General features: G+C 40.7%; 1 protein-coding gene and 1 long non-coding RNA gene across 2 annotated transcripts; one reads left to right on the top strand and one right to left on the bottom strand.

Annotated features, from left to right (window-relative positions):
* Nucleotides 1-4,009: 4,009 nt before the first annotated feature.
* Nucleotides 4,010-13,086, top strand: LOC135675769 (uncharacterized). Its single transcript, XR_010514002.1, has 2 exons — nucleotides 4,010-4,231; nucleotides 12,803-13,086. It is a non-coding gene; the product is annotated as an uncharacterized LOC135675769 (long non-coding RNA).
* A 7,345-nt stretch (nucleotides 13,087-20,431) lies between these two features.
* Nucleotides 20,432-22,129, bottom strand: LOC135675765 (F-box/kelch-repeat protein SKIP25-like). Its single transcript, XM_065186262.1, has one exon. The coding sequence runs from the start codon at nucleotides 21,728-21,730 to the stop codon at nucleotides 20,567-20,569; it is 1,164 nt and encodes a 387-aa protein (XP_065042334.1). The 5' UTR covers nucleotides 21,731-22,129; the 3' UTR covers nucleotides 20,432-20,566.
* Nucleotides 22,130-22,860: the final 731 nt, after the last annotated feature.

Raw genomic sequence — 22,860 nt, 5'->3', positions numbered from 1 at the left:
AGGAGATATATGATCCTCCTATGTGAGAATGTCTCAACCACTTTATGTAGTTACACAGTTTTATCGTTTTCATGTTTTTACACTCTTGATCTTTGCACGATGACTCGATAAATCTATTTTGGGAAACAAGTTTCATCTTTTATTTTTCATTGCACATGTGATGCTCTTTGCGATTTCCCAACAATTAAAAGAGTCCCGCCATCAAGATTATCTCTTAATGTTTCTTAATACAAGTGTTTGATGACCTTAATCAGAATCTAATTAGAATCTCAATATATCTAACCAATTAATCAGGATAATAAAATCTAATATTCTTCTTATTGACACATTAATTGATAAGATATAAAAGGTTTAAGATCAAAATAATAAAATAAATTATAATAAAAAATAATTTTATCTAATTAATTTTAAAATTTTAAAAAATATTTATATACATATGTATTTTAAAAATAAATTAATAAGTTAAATAAATATATAATAATAATATATTAAGTTTGACTTATCAATACAAGGCATAATGGTTATATGTCATCAATTGCATACTTCTTTTTATCTATTATAACACTATTAGTCATTCTTAATGTAATCTAAATAACACATAATTTGTATTATTAAGATAATCCTATTTTCACATTCATTTATAAGATATACATATATAATTATAAATAAGATAATAAAAAATAAATAATTTTAATTATGTAAATAAGAATATTAATTATAATATTTACTCAAACATGCATCATCGTATCTTTTATAGATTGCTTACGAACTCAATCAAAAAATTATATTTTTTCAAATACTTTAGACTATAGGGTCTAAGTAAATGGATCAACTATCAATACAATGAGACTTAAATTCTTAATTGATACTAGTTATATCTGAACTCATTTCTCAAACCATCAAGTATTTTATGCTAATATGTTTAATATTATTATAATATTTATCATTTTTATAGAAGAAAACTATTGTAATATAATACAAAATACCTTCAACAACTTGGCAATTGAGTCTAACCACACCAAATCATAAGATGAAACTCTATAGTCATAAAACTTGATTAGTGACCTCAAAGTGTGCCATGAAATTATCTTCTACTATTGATAATACAATTTGCATTATGCTATTTTTGTAAATTGCCCCTCTAGCTAATGTAAATATAAATTATAAAGTAGACTTCCTATTATCATAATAATTTACAAAATTAACAAATGAAAATATCATCATTTCAAGTTAATCTAATTATATATATATATATATATATATATATATATATATATATATATGAGCATATAGTCTATTGTAAATATCTCATTTCAATCTTTTGTAATTTTTTAATAATTTATTTCTGTGTAATTCTAATATCTACCTATTGTGCCAACTGTGAAACTAATATTTTGGTCTAGTATATGCTTGAGTATATAATAGACTTTCAATTATCCAAAATTTTATTTTATTTTATTTGATTCTTTTCCAATTTAATTTTAGAAAATATTAGCTTTGATTGAATTTTACACTTTTATCATTTGCTAGATAAAACTATATACTAAATATTTTTAAGATTTAATTAATATTTTTTTTGAGGTAGTCTAGATAATTATTGAGATATATCCCTAAATATCTCTTTGTTAATAACATAAGTTATCTCAATCATATTGATCATCTTAAAATTATTGGTGAGAATTCTATTGGTTCCATGTAATAGACTAAGATCACTATTGACAAGTAAAATTTCATATATATATATATATATATATATATATATATATATATATATATATATATATATATATATATATATATATATATATATATATATATATATAACAAGAAATTAGCTTCACTAACCTTTAGATATAAACACTAATTAAAATATTTTTTAATATAAAAGAAGTAATTATATAATATAATTATATATATCATTTAGATTATTCTATTTAGAAAATTTATTTTCATATTCATCTAACGTAACTTGGAGGTACTAATGTCATGACAATTTTTAATGATTCATTAGAAAAACTAAAAAAAATCTTATTATGATTGATGTCTTCTTTATAAGTAAGATTCTTAACCATAAGTCTAACTTTATATCATTCAATATTATTCTTTGAGTTATTTTTAATTTTAGATACTAATTTTCTTTATAATTATTAGGTAATTTGATGAGTTTCCAAATATTACAAATACTATTATGGTTCATTGATTTTAACTATTCTTTTATCATATCGTACCACTATTCAGACTCACTATTTTTAATAATATATAAGAATAATAAGAGATCTCTTTGAATCCCATATTATAGTATAATTCTTTTAGATAATCCCATAATTATAAAAAATGGTTAGTCTACTTTCTCTTTGAGATTTTTTCAAAATTGTATGTTATGGTTGTTTTATAAGTTCATCAATAGTGATATCAATGTCACGTAAGATTTTATCAATATTATTTTGTTGTTCATTCAATGATTTGAGAAAAAATAATTTCTCAAATAAAAAATGATAAGGAAGTGTAAACATATATCTCATCAATATTAAAATTTGAGATTATCACTCCCATTGATTCATTATATTTTAATAATCTAGCAAAAGAATCAAGATTTTAATTAGATTTATTATATTTACTATAAAATTTACCACCTGTATTGAATTTGATAATTTAAACTTATATATCTAATTGTTTCTCGACTTACTATGTACACCTAAAGGTGTTAACAGTTTAAGAACTTATATGAATTAGATATATATAATCATATCTCAATAGGTTACTTATAAATATGATCAAATATCATTTTTTACTAAAAAAAAAATGGAGTGGTTTGTAAATGTAAGCATATGTAATTTCAAGAATTTTATGAAATTACATTTTATGTTAATATTTGATTGCAAGGTCAAGATTTATGAAACTACATTTTTTATGCTTACATTATATGTAAGCATATAAACTCAAGATTCACATTAATTCTATATAAATTATTATACAAAATTTCATACCAACTTTAAGTAAATCATAAATATACTGACTTTGTCACCACTAAAACAAAAATAATATCCTAATAATTTTAGATAAAAAAATTAAATTTTTAGAATTATCGAAACATAACGTGTATCTATAAGATCCATCAGATGAACCGTCTCTAGGTGTAGATGATAAGTATTCGCTATTACCATTTTTATTTTAAGATGATTTCCTATAATAATAATTTTTTTATGCTCTTTTATTTTTTGAGTTAAAATAATTTCCTTGACTTTTATTAGTAATATAAGCTAAATAGTTAGGATCAATCCAAAGGGACTATTATAATGTTTGATTTAAAATATATAAATGTCATTTCCTTTAGAATCAAATTTTATAGTCCTCTTCATATTCTTGTTTTAGAAGTAGCACTTTAGTGTGAATATTTTTCTATGAGTATATATAGCATTTATAAACTTAGGTAATTTATTTGATAAATTTTGATTTAACCTTTTATTATTATTCACTTCTCGAATAATATCCAAAATATTATGAGTATTTTCTATTTTAATTTTAATTCTTCCTAAACATATATACTAATTAATTAATTTAAATATTTTTTTACTTGTCTCTCTCTCTCTCTCTCTCTCTCTCTCTCTCTCTCTCTCTCTTTCTCTTTCTCTCGCTCTCTCTTCCACCAATGGAATCATTCTGCTTGACTTGGCTGCCCTGCCCCGACTCTTGAGGTTGTCAGCCTGCAGCAGCTGCATGCACTTTGCATGGTTTTATATTCCATGCTTAGCTTCCTCCCTTCGCCTAACGTTGCGGCTGTGGAGAGCTGAGGCAGTTAGCAGACTGAAACCACTCTCATTAATATACGGCACAGTGATAACCAAACCGTGACTTACTCTCATTAATACTCAAGCTGGAGCGTGCTTTGACAGCCTGTCACACGTCTCGCTGCATCAGGTGATGCACCACGTGTCACGATCTCTTTCGCCCGTTCTAGCTATAAGTAGTGCCCGAAGGGATGGCGTCTTATACCCGCATCAGCCCGCGTTCGGCCTTATACTCCCAGGAGTCGTCCTTCGCCTTCGGAGGAAGAGGAAGAGGCGATCAGGGTTTTGTAGTCATGGCCGCCTCTGGTTCGCTTGGTGCAGGTCGGGAACGCTTCGATCCGGCGGCGGGACGAGCCGGATCCCGCCTTGCACCAACTGAATCGGAGGCGGAGACGCGACCATCTCGACCTCCCGCCAGCCCGTCCCGTTTCTTGCATCCCAAGGTCCGATTCGTTCTTCTCTCTTTAGATTTTTTTGGGCAGTTTTCCTTCTCCGAGATGTAGCTTCTACCTATTCCGGGAAAATTTATTGCATAAATGGAGAAAGCTTTAACCCTTTGCTTTCTTAAGTTATCTGATCTGATTCAGATCTTAGGTTGGTGACTGGGTTTTGGGGGTTCGCTTCTATTTACTTGTTTCGCTTCAATTGGTTGTAGAAGGTGTTAGATATCCAGTTTGCTTTTTTTTGTCTGATTTTGATTGAGTTGTTTCGAGCTATATTTACAGATTCATAGCCTTGTCCAGAAAAATCTGGATCGAGTGGGGTTCTTCATTGTCAGAATCCATTTTAGGCAGTAGATATATGTTCCTAAGGTTCATCCCAATTTGTGGTACATTCTTGTGAATACAATTGCAGTACATGCAATTAAATGTTTAATATAGATCATGCGTCATCGGTTTTTAGATAGAACTACGTTGATAAAAGATTTAATATGGTTTCAGAGTAAAAGAATGTGTCTTCAAATCTTCTTCAGGTCAAGCTTATTAAAATATGCATGTCTGACCAAAATTCATATGTTGGATTGAGCCATCTGTCATCTACACCACATGTGAGGAAAGTTGTAAGAATAGGATTGATGACCGCATCGTAAGAGAAAGTCTAGTAAGACCCGAGAGAGGATTCATCGACGTAATGCTCCTCGTGGTTCATTATCGCTTCGCTTATAATACTAGGCGAGTTCATGAAAAGGAAAGAGAGATTACTTTTGTTAGCCTATTTTGCATGTCTCTCCCTCTCACTCGGTCATGTTAATGTGCATTGATGAACTTCCTCTTCGAAAATGAGTTAAGCAATATTTCTATTTAACTTTGGTTTTTATGAGCTAGTTGATAAAATGAAATGTAATGACAAAGCTCAATTGAATTAAATGAATACAATGTCTATTTATATATATAAATGTTAGAAGAGAAGATTTTCTTCAATTGACCAGTGAGATTTTTTTGTGCAGTTGAAAAAATCTTATATGTTATTATACTCAAGATTGAGCTCCTATTAAGGATGTCGATTTTAAAGTGATGCAACAAAATTAGTTTGCGAACGAGAGGCTTTGTGAGTGAGTCTACTAGTTGATCAGCCATATCTAGTTTCTTAAGCATATTCGTGACCCAATTGAGTTCTACAGCAACGACGATGATGACAATATTTAGTTTCAGTTGTAGACAATGTGATTGTCTTTTATTTTTTAGAACTCCAATTAATTAAATTAACTCTAATGAAGATAATATATCTCGATGTTGATGTTCTATCATCAATGTTTTATGCCCAATTAGCATCAACAAAGACATAGAGTTGAAGTGAGGTATCTTTGCAAAGAAAGAGACCATGATTTATCTTTGATAATAAATTTTGAATATACTTTCTTTGTGATAGGAAGAGACTTAAAGATGTAAATATTGCTTCTACTCTTAAAAAATAGCTCTTCCTAAATTTTTGAGGGATAATCGATCGATCAATTGTTTTAGGAATGCTTGAATCTTCAAATGATCATTGTTTGTGATAATAATCATATATCAAAAAATATATTGTGTTTTTATTTTGTTATCGTAGGAATAACGAGGTATCAGATTTTGAGTTAATGAAACTTAGAGTTGATGAAGCTAGTTGATGTTTGATGAAGTCCATAAATAGCTTTATGTAGTTTACAAATATGCTTCAGTTAGAGTCTCATATAAAAATATATTATTAAAATCTAATTGTCATAGGTGTTAGTCTTTTAAGATGACCAAACTCAGGATAAGTCAGATTATTATGAGTTTAACGAGACTGAATGTCTCTGTGAAGTCAACATCAGGTCGTTGATGAAACCCTTTAGCTACTAGATATGCTTTATATCTGACAACGGATCCGTTTGGGCTTTGCTTAATTCGAAAGACATATTTACACATGATAATGTTTTTTAGGTAATGAAAGGGTACTAGGATCAATGTAGAGTTATCAAGGAGGGTATCATATTCTTCACATATGGTTTTATATCAGTGAGGAGATTTTTGAGCTTGAGTAATTGTGGTGGATTCACTAGTCTCAAGGGAGGATTTTGTTATTGGATGTAGTTCAAGTACTTGACATGATTTGAAAAGATCACTTTTGGAGTGTGTTGTCATTGGATGTTTAGAGACTATGGAAGTAGTAGGTTTTGTTGTTGGTATAGTCGGTGGTGAGTCACTAACATGGGTCGGGCTAGCTTGTGACACTTCAATGTCACTAGATCTAGGAGAAGGTAAAGCCAATGGTGGTGTTGTCGAGGGCATTGCTTTCTGAAAAGGAAAAGTGGACTCCATAAAAATAACATGACGTGATATAAAGATTTTTTGAGTTTGAGGTTTGTAGCATCGGAAAGCATTATGTTCAAGAGAGTATCATATAAAAATACAAGGCTTAGATCATGGTGTTAGCTTATGTGAGACATAAGGGCATATCCATGAATAACATAGACAACCAGACTTTGAGTTTCTGAAGTTTGAAAGCTTATGAAATAGTTTTTTTAAATAGCGACTGGTATTGTAGGACTGGAATGAGTATACGATTAATGAGATATATTGTAGTTTGAAAAGCAGTTGACCAAAAAGTTGGTGGTATAGATGCTTGTTGTAAAAGTGTAAGACTAATTTCAATTATATGTTGATGTTTACATTTGACAAAGCGAAAGAAATTCTTGACCAACTTTCTAAAGTTGGTAAAGACTATTGAAACTTCAAATTATGATAGAGAAGATATAACCATGCGTATTTAGTAAATAATTTTAAATAGTTTAGAGCAAGATATAGAGGATGTTTCAAAAGGTCACTCATAAATATTGTCATTATTTTGGTCTTCAAGTAAGGATGCTCCCATGCTCAAATACTTGACAAGAAAAAAGTCAGGAAAGAATTCAATTGAAGTATCATTTTATTTACAGAATTGAGAAACGAAAATAAGGTTTTGTTTAATGTGAGATGCATACAAATATCGAGTGTAGCAGTTGTGGTAAGAGAATTAAGCATTGTGGAATCAATATGAGTAATGAGAATTCTTTTATCATTATTGATGATGATATCTTTATTTTTGCTATAGTTGTTATGGATGGACAAGTTTTAAAGATAAGAGATGATGTGATGAGAGGCCCTAAAATCCATAATCCAATTAGGTTGACTAGTAGTCAGAGTAGTCATGGGATTTGCTTGAGGCCACCATGATGGAGCAGGGAGGTTGGGTTAAGACCGATAGACTTTCACAGAGTATCTAACTTTATCACACAGTTGACAGACGATTCTTTGTTGGCTTGTGAGGTCAGGACGCCAAGGCTAATGATTATTGAAGTTGCCACCTTGATAGTTATGATTGAAATGTTGATAATGTGGATGAGGCAAGAGGGTTTGTCTAGGACCTATAGAGTCAGAAGGTAGCTTAGTCAGACCTTTGTGGACATGCTTATTGTATTGGTTGTTCTTCCTCTTGGATTTTTGACTGACTTGAGTTATAATGGTTGGTCCGGGCAATCTATCCTCGCGCTTCAAATATGTCTAATAGTCAGTCAACTTGTCATAGAGTTCTTCGAATGATATTAGTGAGTCGTGTGTCTGAATTACTATTGTTAATTCTTTGTACTCATCTTTTAGACTATTAAGGGTATGGATTATGACTTCTTCATCACCTAGGGAATGACCTATCAAAGTCAAGTCATTGATAAAAACTTTGATATTTTGTAGATAATCAATAATAATACTTCCCTCTTGTTTCATTTTCATTAGTGGATAGAAGACCAAGCATGCGAGTACGTGAGCGATTCGTCAAGGTGGTTTGTAATTTGTATCATCCTTCTGCAACAGTCATACATGAAGATATCAATGGGGCGATGAACCCAGCGATTGAGGCTTGAATAGTTTGGAGGATGAGATGATCTTAGCATAATCATAGTTTGTGGGTTAGATTTGGTATTGGACTGGGTTCTCCTAGGATGTTGATCATTGTAGGTGGACAATGTAGAGAGTCGTCGATGTAGCCTAGTAGATCATATACAAGAGATTAGAAAGTTGTGCATGCCAAGATACGTAGTTATCGCATTTGGATAATTTGAAGGGGATGAGTACTACAGCATTGATGGTGATAAGGCCTGTATGTTGAGAAGTGTTATGGTTCCTTGTGGGGATAATAACTAGAGCGTTAGTCGTGAGTTATAGGAGGGTGGAAGATGGTTCCGATGAGGTGTAGTGCTTCTACCAAGGGCACAATTGCTGTAGCAAGCAAGGCAAAGTTGTTGCAGTTCTGCAAATCTTGTGGCGGGAGATCTGAGTGGTGAACAACTTGTCGTCACGTCAGATTCACCTGGAGTACGGTGAGGAGGGGGAGTGCTCTTCTGTTGGAGGGGAGAAACTCGAGGAAGGAACTTCGTCGAAGCTTTGCCGAAGAAGGAAGGGAACTGATCTAGTAGATCAGGGTTGCAGCTGCAGTGATGTGAGTATTTCTGGAGATGTGAAAGCAAGAGGTGAAGTCGAATGTTTGTGTTTCACGATGCGACGTGAAACACCTTTACTGTTTGCAGTGAAGCTGGCTGCCAGAAGTGCTCCGGCTTTGGGTATAGAAGCTCTTAGACCCGCAAATATGAGCAGCTCTCGATGGGATGAAGGTGCATCCTATAGGAGGGTGGTTTTTACTATGAGCGGTGCTTGTGGCAGTTGACGGCGAGGCAGCGGTTGGCAATAGGCAATAGCAGCGGCGTGAAGTCCACCATGGTTTGCTGTCATCATGGGCAGTTGGACGGTGCAGATGTGATGGCGTCTGCAAATTGTGAAATCTACTGGTGCAAGAGAACTAGGGGTAGAGGGAGAGATCAATAGTCGAGAAGCGTACCGGTGCAAATTGGGCCTAGTGATCGCCTTTAATAGAGAGGTGGATGTAGGCTGTTGTGATAGGGAAGAGGAAGGTGCGGCGGACGACAAGGAACAGTGGGGAGCGAGTAGTGAAACTCACACGAGCATATGGTGGTGCGAGGGCAAATAGCGTAGTAGTTCGCTAAGGGCAGCGGGAGGGTTATCAGTATTGGGGATGCTGTGTACCTTCGAGGATAAGGCAGCGGGCGCTCAACCTCCTGCTTTGCAACCACTGAGAGGAGATGGTGTGCGCTTTAACGATATCTCCTGTAGCTCCTGTTGTTTAGGGTGATGAATGGAGAAAGGCAAGCGGAAGCAGAGGAGAAGATGTTTCAGCAGCGATGGTAACGGATCAACGATGTCCTAGTGTTGAAGGTGCTCTACAATTAGGCGAGTGGGCCAACTCTACACTCGGTGCAGAGACGAGTGTTCAACGCAGAGTTAGAGATGTAGATCAATGCTCGGTAAAGGAAAGGGATTCTACGCTGGTGGTCCTCGATGAGGCCAGTGAATCTGATGGAGAGTGGCATCGATGAGCGCAGCGCTAGAGGCATTGCAACGGGGAGACCGATCGCAGTAGAGGAGGTTGACATAGGAACCTTCGGAGCTCCGACCGGAGTAGTGGCGCTAGCTTTGGGAGCCTTTGCAGTCATGGCAAGTGTAGTAGGGCTGCTCTTTGTAGTCGTCGAAGGAGTAGGGGTGGCATCATTGCTCGTTGGAGCTGGTGGATGATGGTGGAGCTCGAGGACTTTAAAGGTGTCGTGGGAGCAGCCTAGTCGTGTTCGCTGCAGTCGTTGCCTTTGAGATGTCGTCTGATGGCTTCACCGTCGGTGGCAGAGCTATGACTTGAGAGGCTGGAGAGCGATGACGTGGTAGCGGAGAGGAGAGGTAGTGGTGAGGCAGCTAATGTTGCGCTCTTGCAAAGAAGGTAGATCAGCCACTTGGTGGACTCTGCGATGTATATATGCAGTCGAACCCGGCCGAGGAGTTGTCCGTGGCACTGCACCTGGGCTTAACGGTTGATTCGTCAACAGCTCTAGAGTTGGAGTTACTGGAGGAGTGGCTTGGAGATTAAAAATAAAGGCGGATGTGCGATTGGAGGAGAAGAATGTTGCTAGTCATAGGTGCCCTGCAAACCAATCACGTGAGTGATGGCACGTGTGACGTGATACACATTATTTTTGCTTATTATATTTTAATATTTTATTACTTTATATTGCTTGTTACATATATGCATATATATTGTGATGTTTATGAATCTATGCAATGAGAATTAGATCATGGTGAAATCACGATAATGAGACTGATTCACCTTTAAACACATACCCTAAATAATCCTGTTCATAGGTTACTCGAAAGGGACATCGAGATAACTATACAGACTGGTGTGCTGTATACTCGTCTATATGATGGAGCAGTGATTTCATTAGGCGCTCGGGTGAGGCAAGGCGAGGCCCCAGCACCTCGCTTCATATCCTCGCTTCAAAGAGGCGCCGCCTGGGCGTTTCGGGTGAGTGCTTGGGTTAAAACAGGCGACTGAACCAGATTTTTAGGTATAGTTGGTCTCCGATGCTTTAGTTGGTTCAATCGAACCAACTAAATCACTGATATCAGGCCTCCTCTTGCAATTTCCCCGACTTCCCCAACCCTAACACTTACGATCGCGATTTCTTCTTCACTGTCGCTGCTCTCTACTGCCACTGCCACTATCCCTGCTCGCCACTACTGTCGCTACTCGTCGTTGCCACAATCGTTGCTCGTCGCTCGTCGTTGCTGTCGCCGCTCCCATTGTCGCTCATCGCTCTCGCTGCCGCTCGCAGCTCCCGCTCCCACTTTCGATGTCACTCGTCACTCCCGCTCCAACTACAACTGTCGCCTGCTACCGTTGTCGTTGCCTTAGTAGCCTCGGTCTTCTCACACTCTTCTCACTATACTATTAACAGTATATTAATAATATACTACTAACTGTATACTAATAATAATATTTTTATTTATTAGGTTAATAATATATTATTTTGATTTTAATACTATTAATTTTTATTTATTTAATAATATATATTTTTATTTAAAAAATAAAAAAATGTTATTATGATTTATTTATTTATTTATTATGATTTTATACCTGATTTTCTTAATTTAATAGTATATTTTTATTTAAATAATTATATTTATTAATTATATTATATATTTTTATATTTTAGCGTCTCGTTTCGCTCAAGTGAGTACCCAATGTCTCGGGCGTTTTTGGATCTTGGCGCCTTTTGGCACCTAGCGCTTTTTAAATCACTGTGATGGAGGTAACTAGTCTCATAGCTGTTGATGTGGGGACACTAGGGCTACAATGTAGGTGCTCAATGATCCACTCACAAAATGTTGATGGTTAATGATACCTTATTATCATACAGTAATTTTGTTATCCCAGTAGTGTATCTGGTCCTTAGACTTGAGACACCAACGATATCCTGTATCAGTACTCCACTCTTTGATACCAGACTTATAGGCCTGGGAAGTTTTAGATCTAGCACAACCGGTCATCGGGAGTGGTAGCTAACCTTACGAGGACTATTAAATGTCGATAGAGGATAATTCACTCTCGGTGTCATGAGAGGAATATCCCATGTGTTCTTGCTTAGACAAGTCTCTGGCTAGGGTCATTCGAATTGAGAGAGAAAGAGTTCTCTAGGAGAATCCGATTAGAGCGAGAGTCGAGTAGATACCGTATGAGTCTGACAGCATCATGCCCGGTATATTGTCTTTAAGATATTAGATAGATGAGAGACTATATATACATGATAACTGAGGACAGATAGATCAAAAGAATTGGATTCCCTTGTATCATCTGAGGACTACAACGTAGTGGCCTAATACGTCCGTAGTCGATGAGTTGAGTGAATTATTATGGAGATAATAATTCATTAAGCCAAAAAAGTTTTGACAGGTATGATTCACAGCCAGCTCGATATTGGGTCTAGAGGGTCACACACATATGGTAGACGTTGCAAAGAGTAGAGGTTCAGATATGAGATATCTGCTAGAGCCCCTACCTTATTGGATATCCAATAAGACCCTGAATTATTGGATCCTATGGATGAGATCTAATAAGAACCAATGAGAGATTATTTGATAGAGATCCACTAATCTAAGATGTTTGGGTAGTTGGATGGTGATCTAATACCCAATAGGGCATGATCCATTAGGGTTAAGTTGACAATGGGCCTCTATAAATAGAAGGGAACTAAATACTTATAGGCTAGAGGTTTTTTTGTTACCACCTCTTATTCTTCTCTCCCCTTCTTCTCTTCAAATAGTAGGTGTGGAGTTTTGGGCAATGATTTGAGGAGCGTCGTCGCAGTCCTACTGTGTGGATCACCACTAGAGAGGAGGACGCTTGACTTCCTTCATCCTCTCATACAAATCTATAGGGATTCATGAATATACGATCTCCCTAAGTAAAACATAATATTTCATATACGCAGTTTTCGGTTTTGTAGATTTTGCGCACCAATCTTCGCATGACGACGAACACATCATTAAGAAATTTGAGAATTTTTTTTTTTTGTTCTTTGGTTGTACATGTGGTATCGCCCCTAGATTACCCTACAAATATCGTGGCATAGGGGATCCTGATGGCTCCATAGATGCGTTCGACGATAATGATAATGTACGCAGCATGCAGATCTCATCAGAATGCTTCGGTTGGAGGAAGGAGCAGCGATCAGTGACAAAAGCAGGGGCTGCAATCGCTAAGGAGGATCAACCACTCGTTATCACCAAGGAGATGTTGCTGCCATCCTTTGCATTGGATCGATCCATAAGGTTAGACGGTATAGTCACAATGTCTTTGTATGGTCTTATAAAACACTGGTGTATTTATATGGTCTTATAAAACAATGGTGTCTTTCTATGGGCTTACAAAATACTAGTAACTGACAATAAAGTCTAAGCTTCTTTTTCATGCTCTTATTCTAAATTAATAAAAATACCTATTTGAGATCGCACAAAGGGTGATAAGCTAGTTTGTATTTGTCTTTTTAATCGTTGTTATTAGTTATAGTATTTTTATTAAATTTATTATATAAGTAAAAAAACATTATAATCTTATTAAAAACTTTATGATTGGACTAATTCAAAGGAAAGGGTGAGAATTATCGTGGATGTCTTCTTAAGGGGATATTTTAGGAATTAAGAGATGGGCACTCAGAAAAGCAAAATGTGAGGACGTCTTTTGGAAGAAAAAAAAACCTTAAAATGAGGAGCTTTTCTCAAAAATTCGCATTGTTCTTTTACCTAGTTCAATGCAAGAAAAGTTCCATATATTTAACTTTTAGATCGTTAGAATAGTATTAACTTGTCATTATTTTTATTTAAATCATAATAGAACTATTTTTTTGTGTTGATATATTTGCATGTATGCATTGAAAAAGGGTGACGAGACGATGTCGTCACCTTGTTTCCTTTGCCCACGTGGGGAGACGAAACGTCACCTCGACAATGCTCGATTTTTTTCCCTACAACATCGTCGAGGCTTCTTCTCCCCGCGCAGATAAGGAGAAGTCGTCAACGACACTAAGACCTCGTCGCCACAGACGAGGAGGAGGTGATATCTTATCTGTGACATTCGACGAGGGAGGGTGACGATGGATCAGGATCGTTGAGGCTTCTTCTCCCCGCGCAGATGAGGAGAAGTCGTCAACAACACTAAGATCTCGTCGCCACAGACGAGGAGGAGGTGATATCTTATCTGTGACATTCGACGAGGGAGGGTGATGATGGATCAGGATCATCGAGGGAGAGCGACATCAGATCTCCAAGTTCTTCCTTTCCTTCTCCCTCATCTTCTCTCTCTTCTTTATTCTCCCTCAGCTAATACCATCTTGTCACGGACAAACTTCGAAACAGGGTGTTTGATGTAATGCTTATGTATGTCCGTGTCGTTTGGCATGTTCATGCCTTGTACAGCAGGTAGAGGGGCGGCCGAAGGCTTAATAGTCCCATGTTAGTTGGGTTGGTGGCCTCTTTAGGCTTGTAAATAAAGGTTGTGTCATGTGGACACGTTCGAGAGCTTTTCGGTCTGTAATGGACCATTTTACCCTTTGTTGTGCCACTGTTCAGAGCTTGTAAAGTCTGTTTGTAATTTGCATTGTCTATGAAGTGTTTTTCGGACATGTTTGCTTGTGGATCCCGATTGAGGCGTTCTCTTTAACCCATTCTCTCTTTTGTTGGTCCTAAGGGACAATGGGAGGCTTCGGGGAGGCTGACCTTTGTGGACGGACGCGCAAGGGTGCCGCATGACTTAGGCAAAACCAGCTAAGTCCGTGTCATATGGTATCAGAGCGGGACAAGCACTCATAGAAACACTTGACATGCAAACGTGGGGGACCTAGCGGGGCTGCATGGAGGGCAGTCAGCAACGCGCGACCGTTTGAAGGAAAACGGGCATGGAGATGTAGGGAAAAGAGTCGCTCAGAGGAGCGGGCATCTAACATTGGCATTCAGAGGAATGGCCAACCCTTCGCGCAAGAGGCACCACGAGAACAGGTAAGCTTGGAAGAATGCGGAGCGCACAAAGGTTGGGATGGCTGAGTTTGAGCTACGGCTCAACGTTGATAACTTTACTTGATGGTGCTCAAGGCAAGCGAGGCGCTTGGCAAAGGATGAGACCATGCAAAGTGGAATGAGTTGCTCAACGACCGAAAGAGTTGTGCAAAGCTCACAGAGGTGAGAGGAATTGCTAACTCGAAGAATTCGGTACTCATACATGGGCTTGTATGCGGACGATGGAATGTTCGTGGCCATCCCAAGGCGGTCGAGACTCGGCGCCATGGAGCATTGAAACTTTCTCTTCGGCATGCGAAGGATACGTCCGGAGGAGGCTGAAGTGTGCAACGAGTTCAGCATGTTGCTAGGCCTTGAGGGGTGCAGCGGTGGCTGTATTGACGTGGAGGCGCAATCTAGCAAGTGCGTTTGCAAGAGGCAGAACAATGCACAGTTTGTTCAGCAGATCGGAGTAGTCCAAGGGGAGGGTGATCTCCGAAACGAAGAGAGATGTTGCTCCAACGGGACAGTTATCCAGGAGGGATAAGTCTCGGCTCTCTAGAGGGAGAATCATGTGAGACGGAATTCACATGTTGAGGAGGAGTACCTCACAAACAACAACTCCACGAAGCTCAATGGACCGAGCAAGCAGCGAGGAGTTGTCGCATGATCTCGCTCGAGAGAATGCATTGGTGGATGCATTGCGAGATCAAGTGGGGGAGCGACCTAAAGCAACTTAAATGAAGGCACACTTGGAGTCGATGTAGAGATCGGACTCAAGGGAGGGCTGACCCGTGGAATGGTGGGCACGAGGGCCACCATCGACTCAATGCGAAAACGAGGAGCGGAGCAACTTGGGTGTAACTTGGCGAAGTACCCAAGCCGCATGAAGGGAGCCAGCAGAGAAGTTGGAACATGAAGCAGAAGCACAGTGCTTTCCTTAGACAGAGGTCAAGGACATGAACTCTTGTAGAGCCAAGAGCAGGATCATGTTGTTCCATGGGTCCTTCATTCTGACGGAGTGGACTCATCTTGCATGGTGCCAAAGACGAAGGGAGCTTTTGGGCACATGCACCTTATCTCGGAGGAGCATTTGATGGAGGAACTAAGGCGACTCAATTTGCGGAGGCGAAATTGGGTTCAGAAGGCCTTAGCACGGGGCAAGAGGATGCAGAGGAGGGTACTCTTGAAGAATATGCCACAGTATTGTCATTCAAGTTGCCATGAAGGAAGCAGTGCGCAGCGGAGATTGTGCTGGTAGGGGCAGAGGCCCAGGATCCAGACAATGGTGCACAAATTACAGTGAAGTCGGTGGACTTCGGGAGCTACTAGGCGATGGACTGTCCTAGAGCAGTGCTTCATCTAGGTGTGACCCAAGAGTGGGTGGATGAAGGTCGATTGCCAAAGGAGCGAACAAAATCGAAGGTGGAGGTGACCCTGCGATGTATTGGCAGAGGCCACACATGGAAGGTTCACAATTCGAGTTTATTCCACAAGGATCAGAATGCAATGGAGATGTCACCAGGAGGCGACATGGTGTAGCGGATCGTGGTGGAACAGTTCGTGACAATGCGATACACACGAGTGAGTCCCGGGAGGGACTGGATCATATGGAGGTATGATCGGGAGCTACTGGAAGCTCCACTTCGGTGAACAACACGACGGCAAGAAGGGCTATGGATTCAAGGAGTGAAGGCCATGGTACCGCAGAGGCGGGTCTTTCGGGCGTGCATCGAATTTTGCATCGGATGAAAACCTTGGTCATCAGCATATGGGGGCTGTGTTCCACTAAGGGAAAAGTTCGAATGCAAGTACCAGTGAGTTCCATGGGGGGGACTTGATCATGCAGAGGTATGATCGAAGCAGTTGGAGAGTTGGACTGCTCCAGAGCTCATATTCGCTTAAGGGAGCCCGACAAGTCAGAGGACAAGGTCGAGTAAGCGAACGTTGCTACCAAGGAAGCTAAGGAGAACAGAATCGGTGCAAACCCTACAACGTGATGGCAGAGGCCATGCATGGGAGTTGCAGTATGTCTTTCCATCGACCAAACAGACTGCTTAGAGAACACAGAGGTGTTGAAGCAGGGGGTCGAAAGGGGCGAGGAAGCGACGACGAGTCCAGAGGGACTTAGCTACCCAAAATCAAGCAATCAGTTAGAATGGAGGTGGACTCAGAGGAGTGCCATGGAGACATCTCTATTGATTGTGAAGAAAAGGGATGGAGATGCGAGGCGACGGATAGTAGTGCCATGGGCATGGCAGCGCCATGGTACCGCAGAGGCGGGACTTTCGTGAAGGTCATTGATCCCTTACTCTCATGGAGGGAGAGTGTTTGGTCGTGAAAGGGGCCGAGGAGGTGGAGCATGTAGAGGCAATCTCCAAGTACCGAGACAAGGCTGAAGGGCAAAGGCCGAGGAACTTCGTAAGACCGGTGTCAACAAGTTTCTCATCAAGATAGCTGTAAGTGAAGGACTTCGGGTCATGCAAGAGTGCACGACCAAGGAACGAAGCAAGCAGTACGCGGTGCTGTACCTTTGCTACTCAGTGGAGTAGGCGACAGGGTTGATGGAGAAGACGGTACAATCCCAGAGGCGACCTCATCTATCAGAGAATTACTCCAAGTTGGGGTGAAAACTTCCTGCATTCCAGAAGTTCAATGGCATTGAGAAGGTGAATCACAGTAGCTAACTCAACGCAAGGAGTGCAAACACTTCAAGTGCTTCAGAAGTGTGAGCAAAGAGCAGGCGAAGGCCAGTAACCAGCTCGATGCATGAAGTACAACCTCGAGGAGGCGGGCGAAGTCAAGTAACCTTTGCCTTCTCAACTCTTAAGAGAATGGGCGAAACCGAGTACCCCAGTTCTCTTATCTATCCAGCAGAGGAGCTCTGCACAAGTTCAAAGACCCTTCGAAGTTAATGGAAGATAATAGTTGTCAAATCCTCACCGACGGTGATCAGTGCTACTGAGAGTAGATTGTCCGCTTCATTTCCCAACGAAATGCCAATCGAAAGCGGAAGTGATGCGAACCTACTTGGATGTGACAACTAACTGAAAGAAGAGTCAATGAGCAGATTTTGTGGAGGAAGGACCCAAAACTTCAGAAGTTTGCGAGACGATGCTCGTTAAAGCTCCAACAAGCATCCACCCAGTTCGAGCAGCATGTGGAATTTATGAGAGACTGGCGCAGTAAGGATGGTCTTTTCCTTCATCTGGGAGATCCGCAGGAATCAATGAGGATCAACACAACTCAGCCAACCCCACACCAGAGTCAGAGTCATTGGCGAGTTGAAGCAGCATGGCGGATCAAAGGTTCAACTACTCAGAAACAGCAGTGGAGAGCAGCCGGGAGCCAGGAGGCGCATTGCAGCTAGAGCAGAAGATTGAAGACTCAGCAAAGGCGAAGAGTTGCAGTGTTCACAAAGGCTTCGACGAGGACGTCGAAGGGATAAGTGGGGGAGAATGTCACGGACAAACTTCGAAACAAGGTGTTTGATGTAATGCTTATGTATGTCCGTGTCGTTTGGCATGTTCATGCCTTGTACAGCAGGTAGAGGGGCGGCCGAAGGCTTAATAGTCCCATGTTAGTTGGGTTGGTGGCCTCTTTAGGCTTGTAAATAAAGGTTGTGTCATGTGGACACGTTCGAGAGCTTTTCGGTCTATAATGGATCATTTTACCCTTTGTTGTGCCACTGTTCAGAGCTTGTAAAGTCTGTTTGTAATTTGCATTGTCTATGAAGTGTTTTTCGGACATGTTTGCTTGTGGATCCCGATTGAGGCGTTCTCTTTAACCCTTTCTCTCTTTTGTTGGTCCTAAGGGACAATGGGAGGCTTCGGGGAGGCTGACCTATGTGGACGGATGCGCAAGGGTGCCGCACGACTTAGGCAAAACCAGCTAAGTCCGTGTCAATCTGGTAGCGAGCGGTGATGGCCGAAGTCGATCATCACCGACTGATTTAGGATGGCAATAGGATGGAAACAACCTCAATCAACGGTACCATTCGATAGTGGGCGGTTCGCGTATCAATCTACTGACGGACCGATACGGATGGTATTATTCAAAATTAAAATCCTACGATTGAACTATTGTAATTGTGTTGAATGGTTCGGCAGTTTGCTTAGGCACCAGACAAAAACTCCTGAAGTGACACCAAATAGCTATAAAAGAAAGCCCTAATCATTATTTCTGTGGTTACACTAGCTCAAGCTAAAAGTGGCATATAATGTATCAACAAATACTATGATGGCCTGGGTTGATTTTTTTCATTTTGCTTAACTGAATTGTTGTCATCTTCCAGAGTGATTTTGATCTCCTATGGCAATCAAGCTGTTTCTGCAGAAAGACAGACGAGATCCAATAGTTACACTAATCACAAGTGAGAAAAAAAAAGGAAGAACAAGAAAAGAACAATGACAGAGGGCACGTTAGTGGAGACATGAGATTAGATGGTTATGGAAACCCATGGCTACCTCCGTTGACTTTTCATCTTGAGAGTAGTAATTACAAGAAGAAAACTCATAATTCTTTCTACTGATATTATTTATTAGATTATTGAGTTCTTCAATAAAATAAAATGATGGGTGAATTTTTTGAAAATAAAACATTTTTAGGCTTTTTTTGCAAGATGTTCTATTTTTCGTAATTTTCAAAGGTATTCTCTATTTGTTATAATCCCTCAATATTAGCTAACAAGATAATTGGAGTAGTTCCTACTCGTGTAGATCAATCTATATCTACAGGATGAATCAGCTTTAGTGGATGTGTAAAAAAATAACGGTACATATTTGAAATTTTAAATTTTTTTTTTGTATATGAGCTAGTTTGTATTAGGTTTTGAGTTCATTTGTCTTAGTCATAGTGTTTTTCAATAGGTTTCAAGAACATTACCAGTCTATTTAAAAACAATATATTTAATGTAAAAGTTTCTTTGTTTGGTTGTTCGTATTCTTGGATCAATTAAGAAACTTATTTGAAATCTTATTTTTGTAGATGATCTAATTTTTAATGGGTTTTGAGTTCAGTTGCTTAGTTATTATAGTGTTTTTTATGGATATGCTAAAAACATTATATATCTATTAAAAGATAATATAATTGATAATATAAATCTTATACATGAGAATTGTGGATCGGTTCACAGTAGTATCCAGATATTGCTTAGTTATCTTATCATGAGGGCATTTTAGGAATTATATCAAATATAGATCATTTTAGGATAAATTCCAAGAATTTATCCTAAAATGATCTATATTTAATTTTGTTAGTTTCCATCGACTAAGGTTCTTAGTGTCACGATTGAATTGCTGTATCTGAGTAGGATTTTGTTGCATGTCAGGTTATAATGTTTTCCATGTTTGTATGTTTATGGTACACATGATTCCTTCCTCGTATCCTTACAATTGTGATCTCGACCGTCCATCATATAAACTCTCGATCAGCGTTCATTTTGCCCATCATATAAACACGACGGCACGACGCTTCGAACCCAATCACATTTGGGATCGCGACGAGTCAAAGACGTCACGCTTTCTCCGCTTTTTGCACCCTCAGAAGCGTACGTGTGGGTCCCGCCCTAACCGTATATGCGACTCCCACGGTCCCACTGAATCACAAACAACAAAAGAAGCCCTTCTTTCCTCTCTCTCTCTCTCTCTCTCTCTCGCCGGGCTTGTGGACATAGACGGCGACCCTTCTCTTCGTGTTCATCATGTCAAGGACATAGCACGTTTTTTTCGATTTAGGAGTTAATTTCATGGGTGCATCTGATCATAGCTGACTGCTAAAATGGGCTTTGGTGCCGATACTTCAATTGAATTACTTGTTTTTTTTCTCTCTATCTTTAACAGTCACAAAAAAAAAAATTTTTTGAGAAAAAGGGAAAATAACAGGAAAAGGAAACATGGTTTACGTTGTCTCTGCGGAACCGTCGACCGTGACTGCACCGTGGCACATCCTGGGGAGTACGTGGACGGCCACCACCCGCTTCCCCCTCGGGGGCTCCACCGTCCACATCCTCCCCGGCCTCGACTTCACGTCGACCACCACCACGGCCGCCCCGCCGTCGCACACCACGCACGCCCTCCCCCCTCCGGCCGCCACCTGCTCCGCCCTGATCAGCCGCTCCGACTCCGCCAGCACCACCCACCGCTCAGCCCCCCAGTCGTAGGCCTTGAGGGCGCCGCGCTCCTCGTCCACCACGTAGATCGGGCCGCCATCCTCCGCCGCGGCTGCTGGCCCGGTCCATCCCTCGAGCATCCCCGCCGGCATCTCCTGCCACCGATCCGACCGGACGTCGTACACTGCCCCCTCCTTCGCGGCGCGTCCCCGGACGTTGACCATGCAGAGCTTCCCTTCCGAGGCCACCGCTTCCACGGCCTCCCGGCTGAACCGCCCGTTCCGGACCGGAGCCACCCGATCCCAGACGGCGCCAGGGGCGGCCGGGTCCCATCTCTCGGCGGAGCGGGCCACCTCGGTGTTGTAGCCCGTGCCGACGCCGGAGGCAATGACGACCACCCCGCCCGCCGACCCGGCGGCGCACCAGCGACGCGGGGCACGGAGGGGCGGCCCGAGGCGCCAGCTTCGGGAGGACGGGTGGAAGACCAGCGGCCGGGGGAAGGCCGGGAGAAGGCGGTGGTTGGTGGCCGCGAGGACTACGAGGTGCCCGCCGGCTGCGACGGACTGCACCGGGAGGCTTCGGGCGATGAAGGATGGATGCCGCAGGAGCAAGCTCCGCAGCGGCGTGTGCGGCGGCGGGGACGGGAGCGGGCTCCACTTGGCAGAGAGTGGGTCGAAGGTGTAGAATCCGATGGGGTCGTCGTCCGCGGACGCGCCGCCGTCGTCCGAGGGGCAGACCACGGCATAGAGTGACAGGAAGGGCGGGAAACAAGGGGAGTACACAAGGCGGCGCCACTGTCGGCAGACGGCGAAAAGGAGCCGAGGTGGGAGACGAGAGAGGCAGCGGTGAGCCACGTGGTCGGGCAGCCCAGGCAGCAGCGGCTGCTCCTCTTCCTCTTCTTGCACGACGCTGGATGAAGAAAGTTTGTGGCGCTTGCAGGCCGCGTCGGCCATGGTGCTTGGAGAGAGGAAGCGAGAGTTCTGGGCAACCTTGGTTCCCACTTCCAACTCGCCTATTTATGAAGAGAGAGCAAGTTGGGACGGTGGGATGACGTCACCCAAGTGGCATTCCTCCCCCGTCTTCTTCCTTCTTCACCATGCTTCCATGCAAGCTATCTATCCTGTCCTCAAGACTAGACATGGATCATTTCACTTGACGCGATCAAAAGAAACCTTTTCCACACAATACTCTACATTTTATCTTGGATTCATCTCCTCTCTGGTAAATATCTGAGTCACAATGTCACGGTGAGTTCATCAGCTGTGGATGGAGATTGTGGTGTGGGGATGAGATGTATGTGGAGGGAGATGAGTGGTGTAGTTGGGCTCTGTTGGGGGAATTGGCCAAAGTCCTCCAAGAGATATCGCCAACACCGGCCATGCCTTCCTCCCTCTTCCCTCTTATCGGGTAACGCGCAAAGGCAGGGGAACCACAAAACCTCCATGAGAACAAACCGAAGCAACTTTTGAATCTTCTTGCCGGGCCGTCTGTGTTTGTCAACGTTCCCCCCTTCCCCTCCATCCACATCATCGGGGCCAAAACACACGCAAACCACAACTGCTTTCTCATCCCTCTCATCATCATGGCGATGCCCTAAAAGTGTTCCACTGGCTTTATTCTTAGAGGGTCAAGCATTTAACATTGGTGCATCTTCACAGCGTGATAAATACTATTGGTTGGATAATAATAAATTTTTAATTTTTAATTATAATTTTTAACCTGGAACTATAATCAAATCGATAAGCAGTTGTGTGATGGCATAAAAATAAGTAAAATTATAAAATTTTTAATGGCTTTGGAGGTTCGATACATTAATCGTCCTTTCGTTTAATGTATCGAATAGATAGTCATTGTCTTTGCGAATGATCTTTTGGTTTCATTTTGTTTGTCACTTTGGTCAAATCATCGATGCATGCTTAAACTTTAATTGATTCGAAGGTCATGCTCAGTCAAGTTTTATCAAATATGTGCCCTCCCTCTTATGGTGAGGACTTAGCTTCACAACTATCGTCTTTCAAGAATAAGAACTCTATACTTGTAATGTTGTCACTAAACTCAAAAGAAGTTAAATAGGTATCAATCT

Source organism: Musa acuminata, chromosome BXJ1-1 (genome assembly GCF_036884655.1).
Source record: "Musa acuminata AAA Group cultivar baxijiao chromosome BXJ1-1, Cavendish_Baxijiao_AAA, whole genome shotgun sequence".
Classification (NCBI taxonomy): Eukaryota; Viridiplantae; Streptophyta; class Magnoliopsida; order Zingiberales; family Musaceae; genus Musa; species Musa acuminata.
This window is presented reverse-complemented; position numbering and strand designations above follow the sequence as displayed.

Bases quoted from the DNA above. Each gene is read 5' to 3' on its own strand.
- LOC135675765 (XM_065186262.1), bottom strand. From the start codon at position 21,730: ATGGCCGACGCGGCCTGCAAGCGCCACAAACTTTCTTCATCCAGCGTC.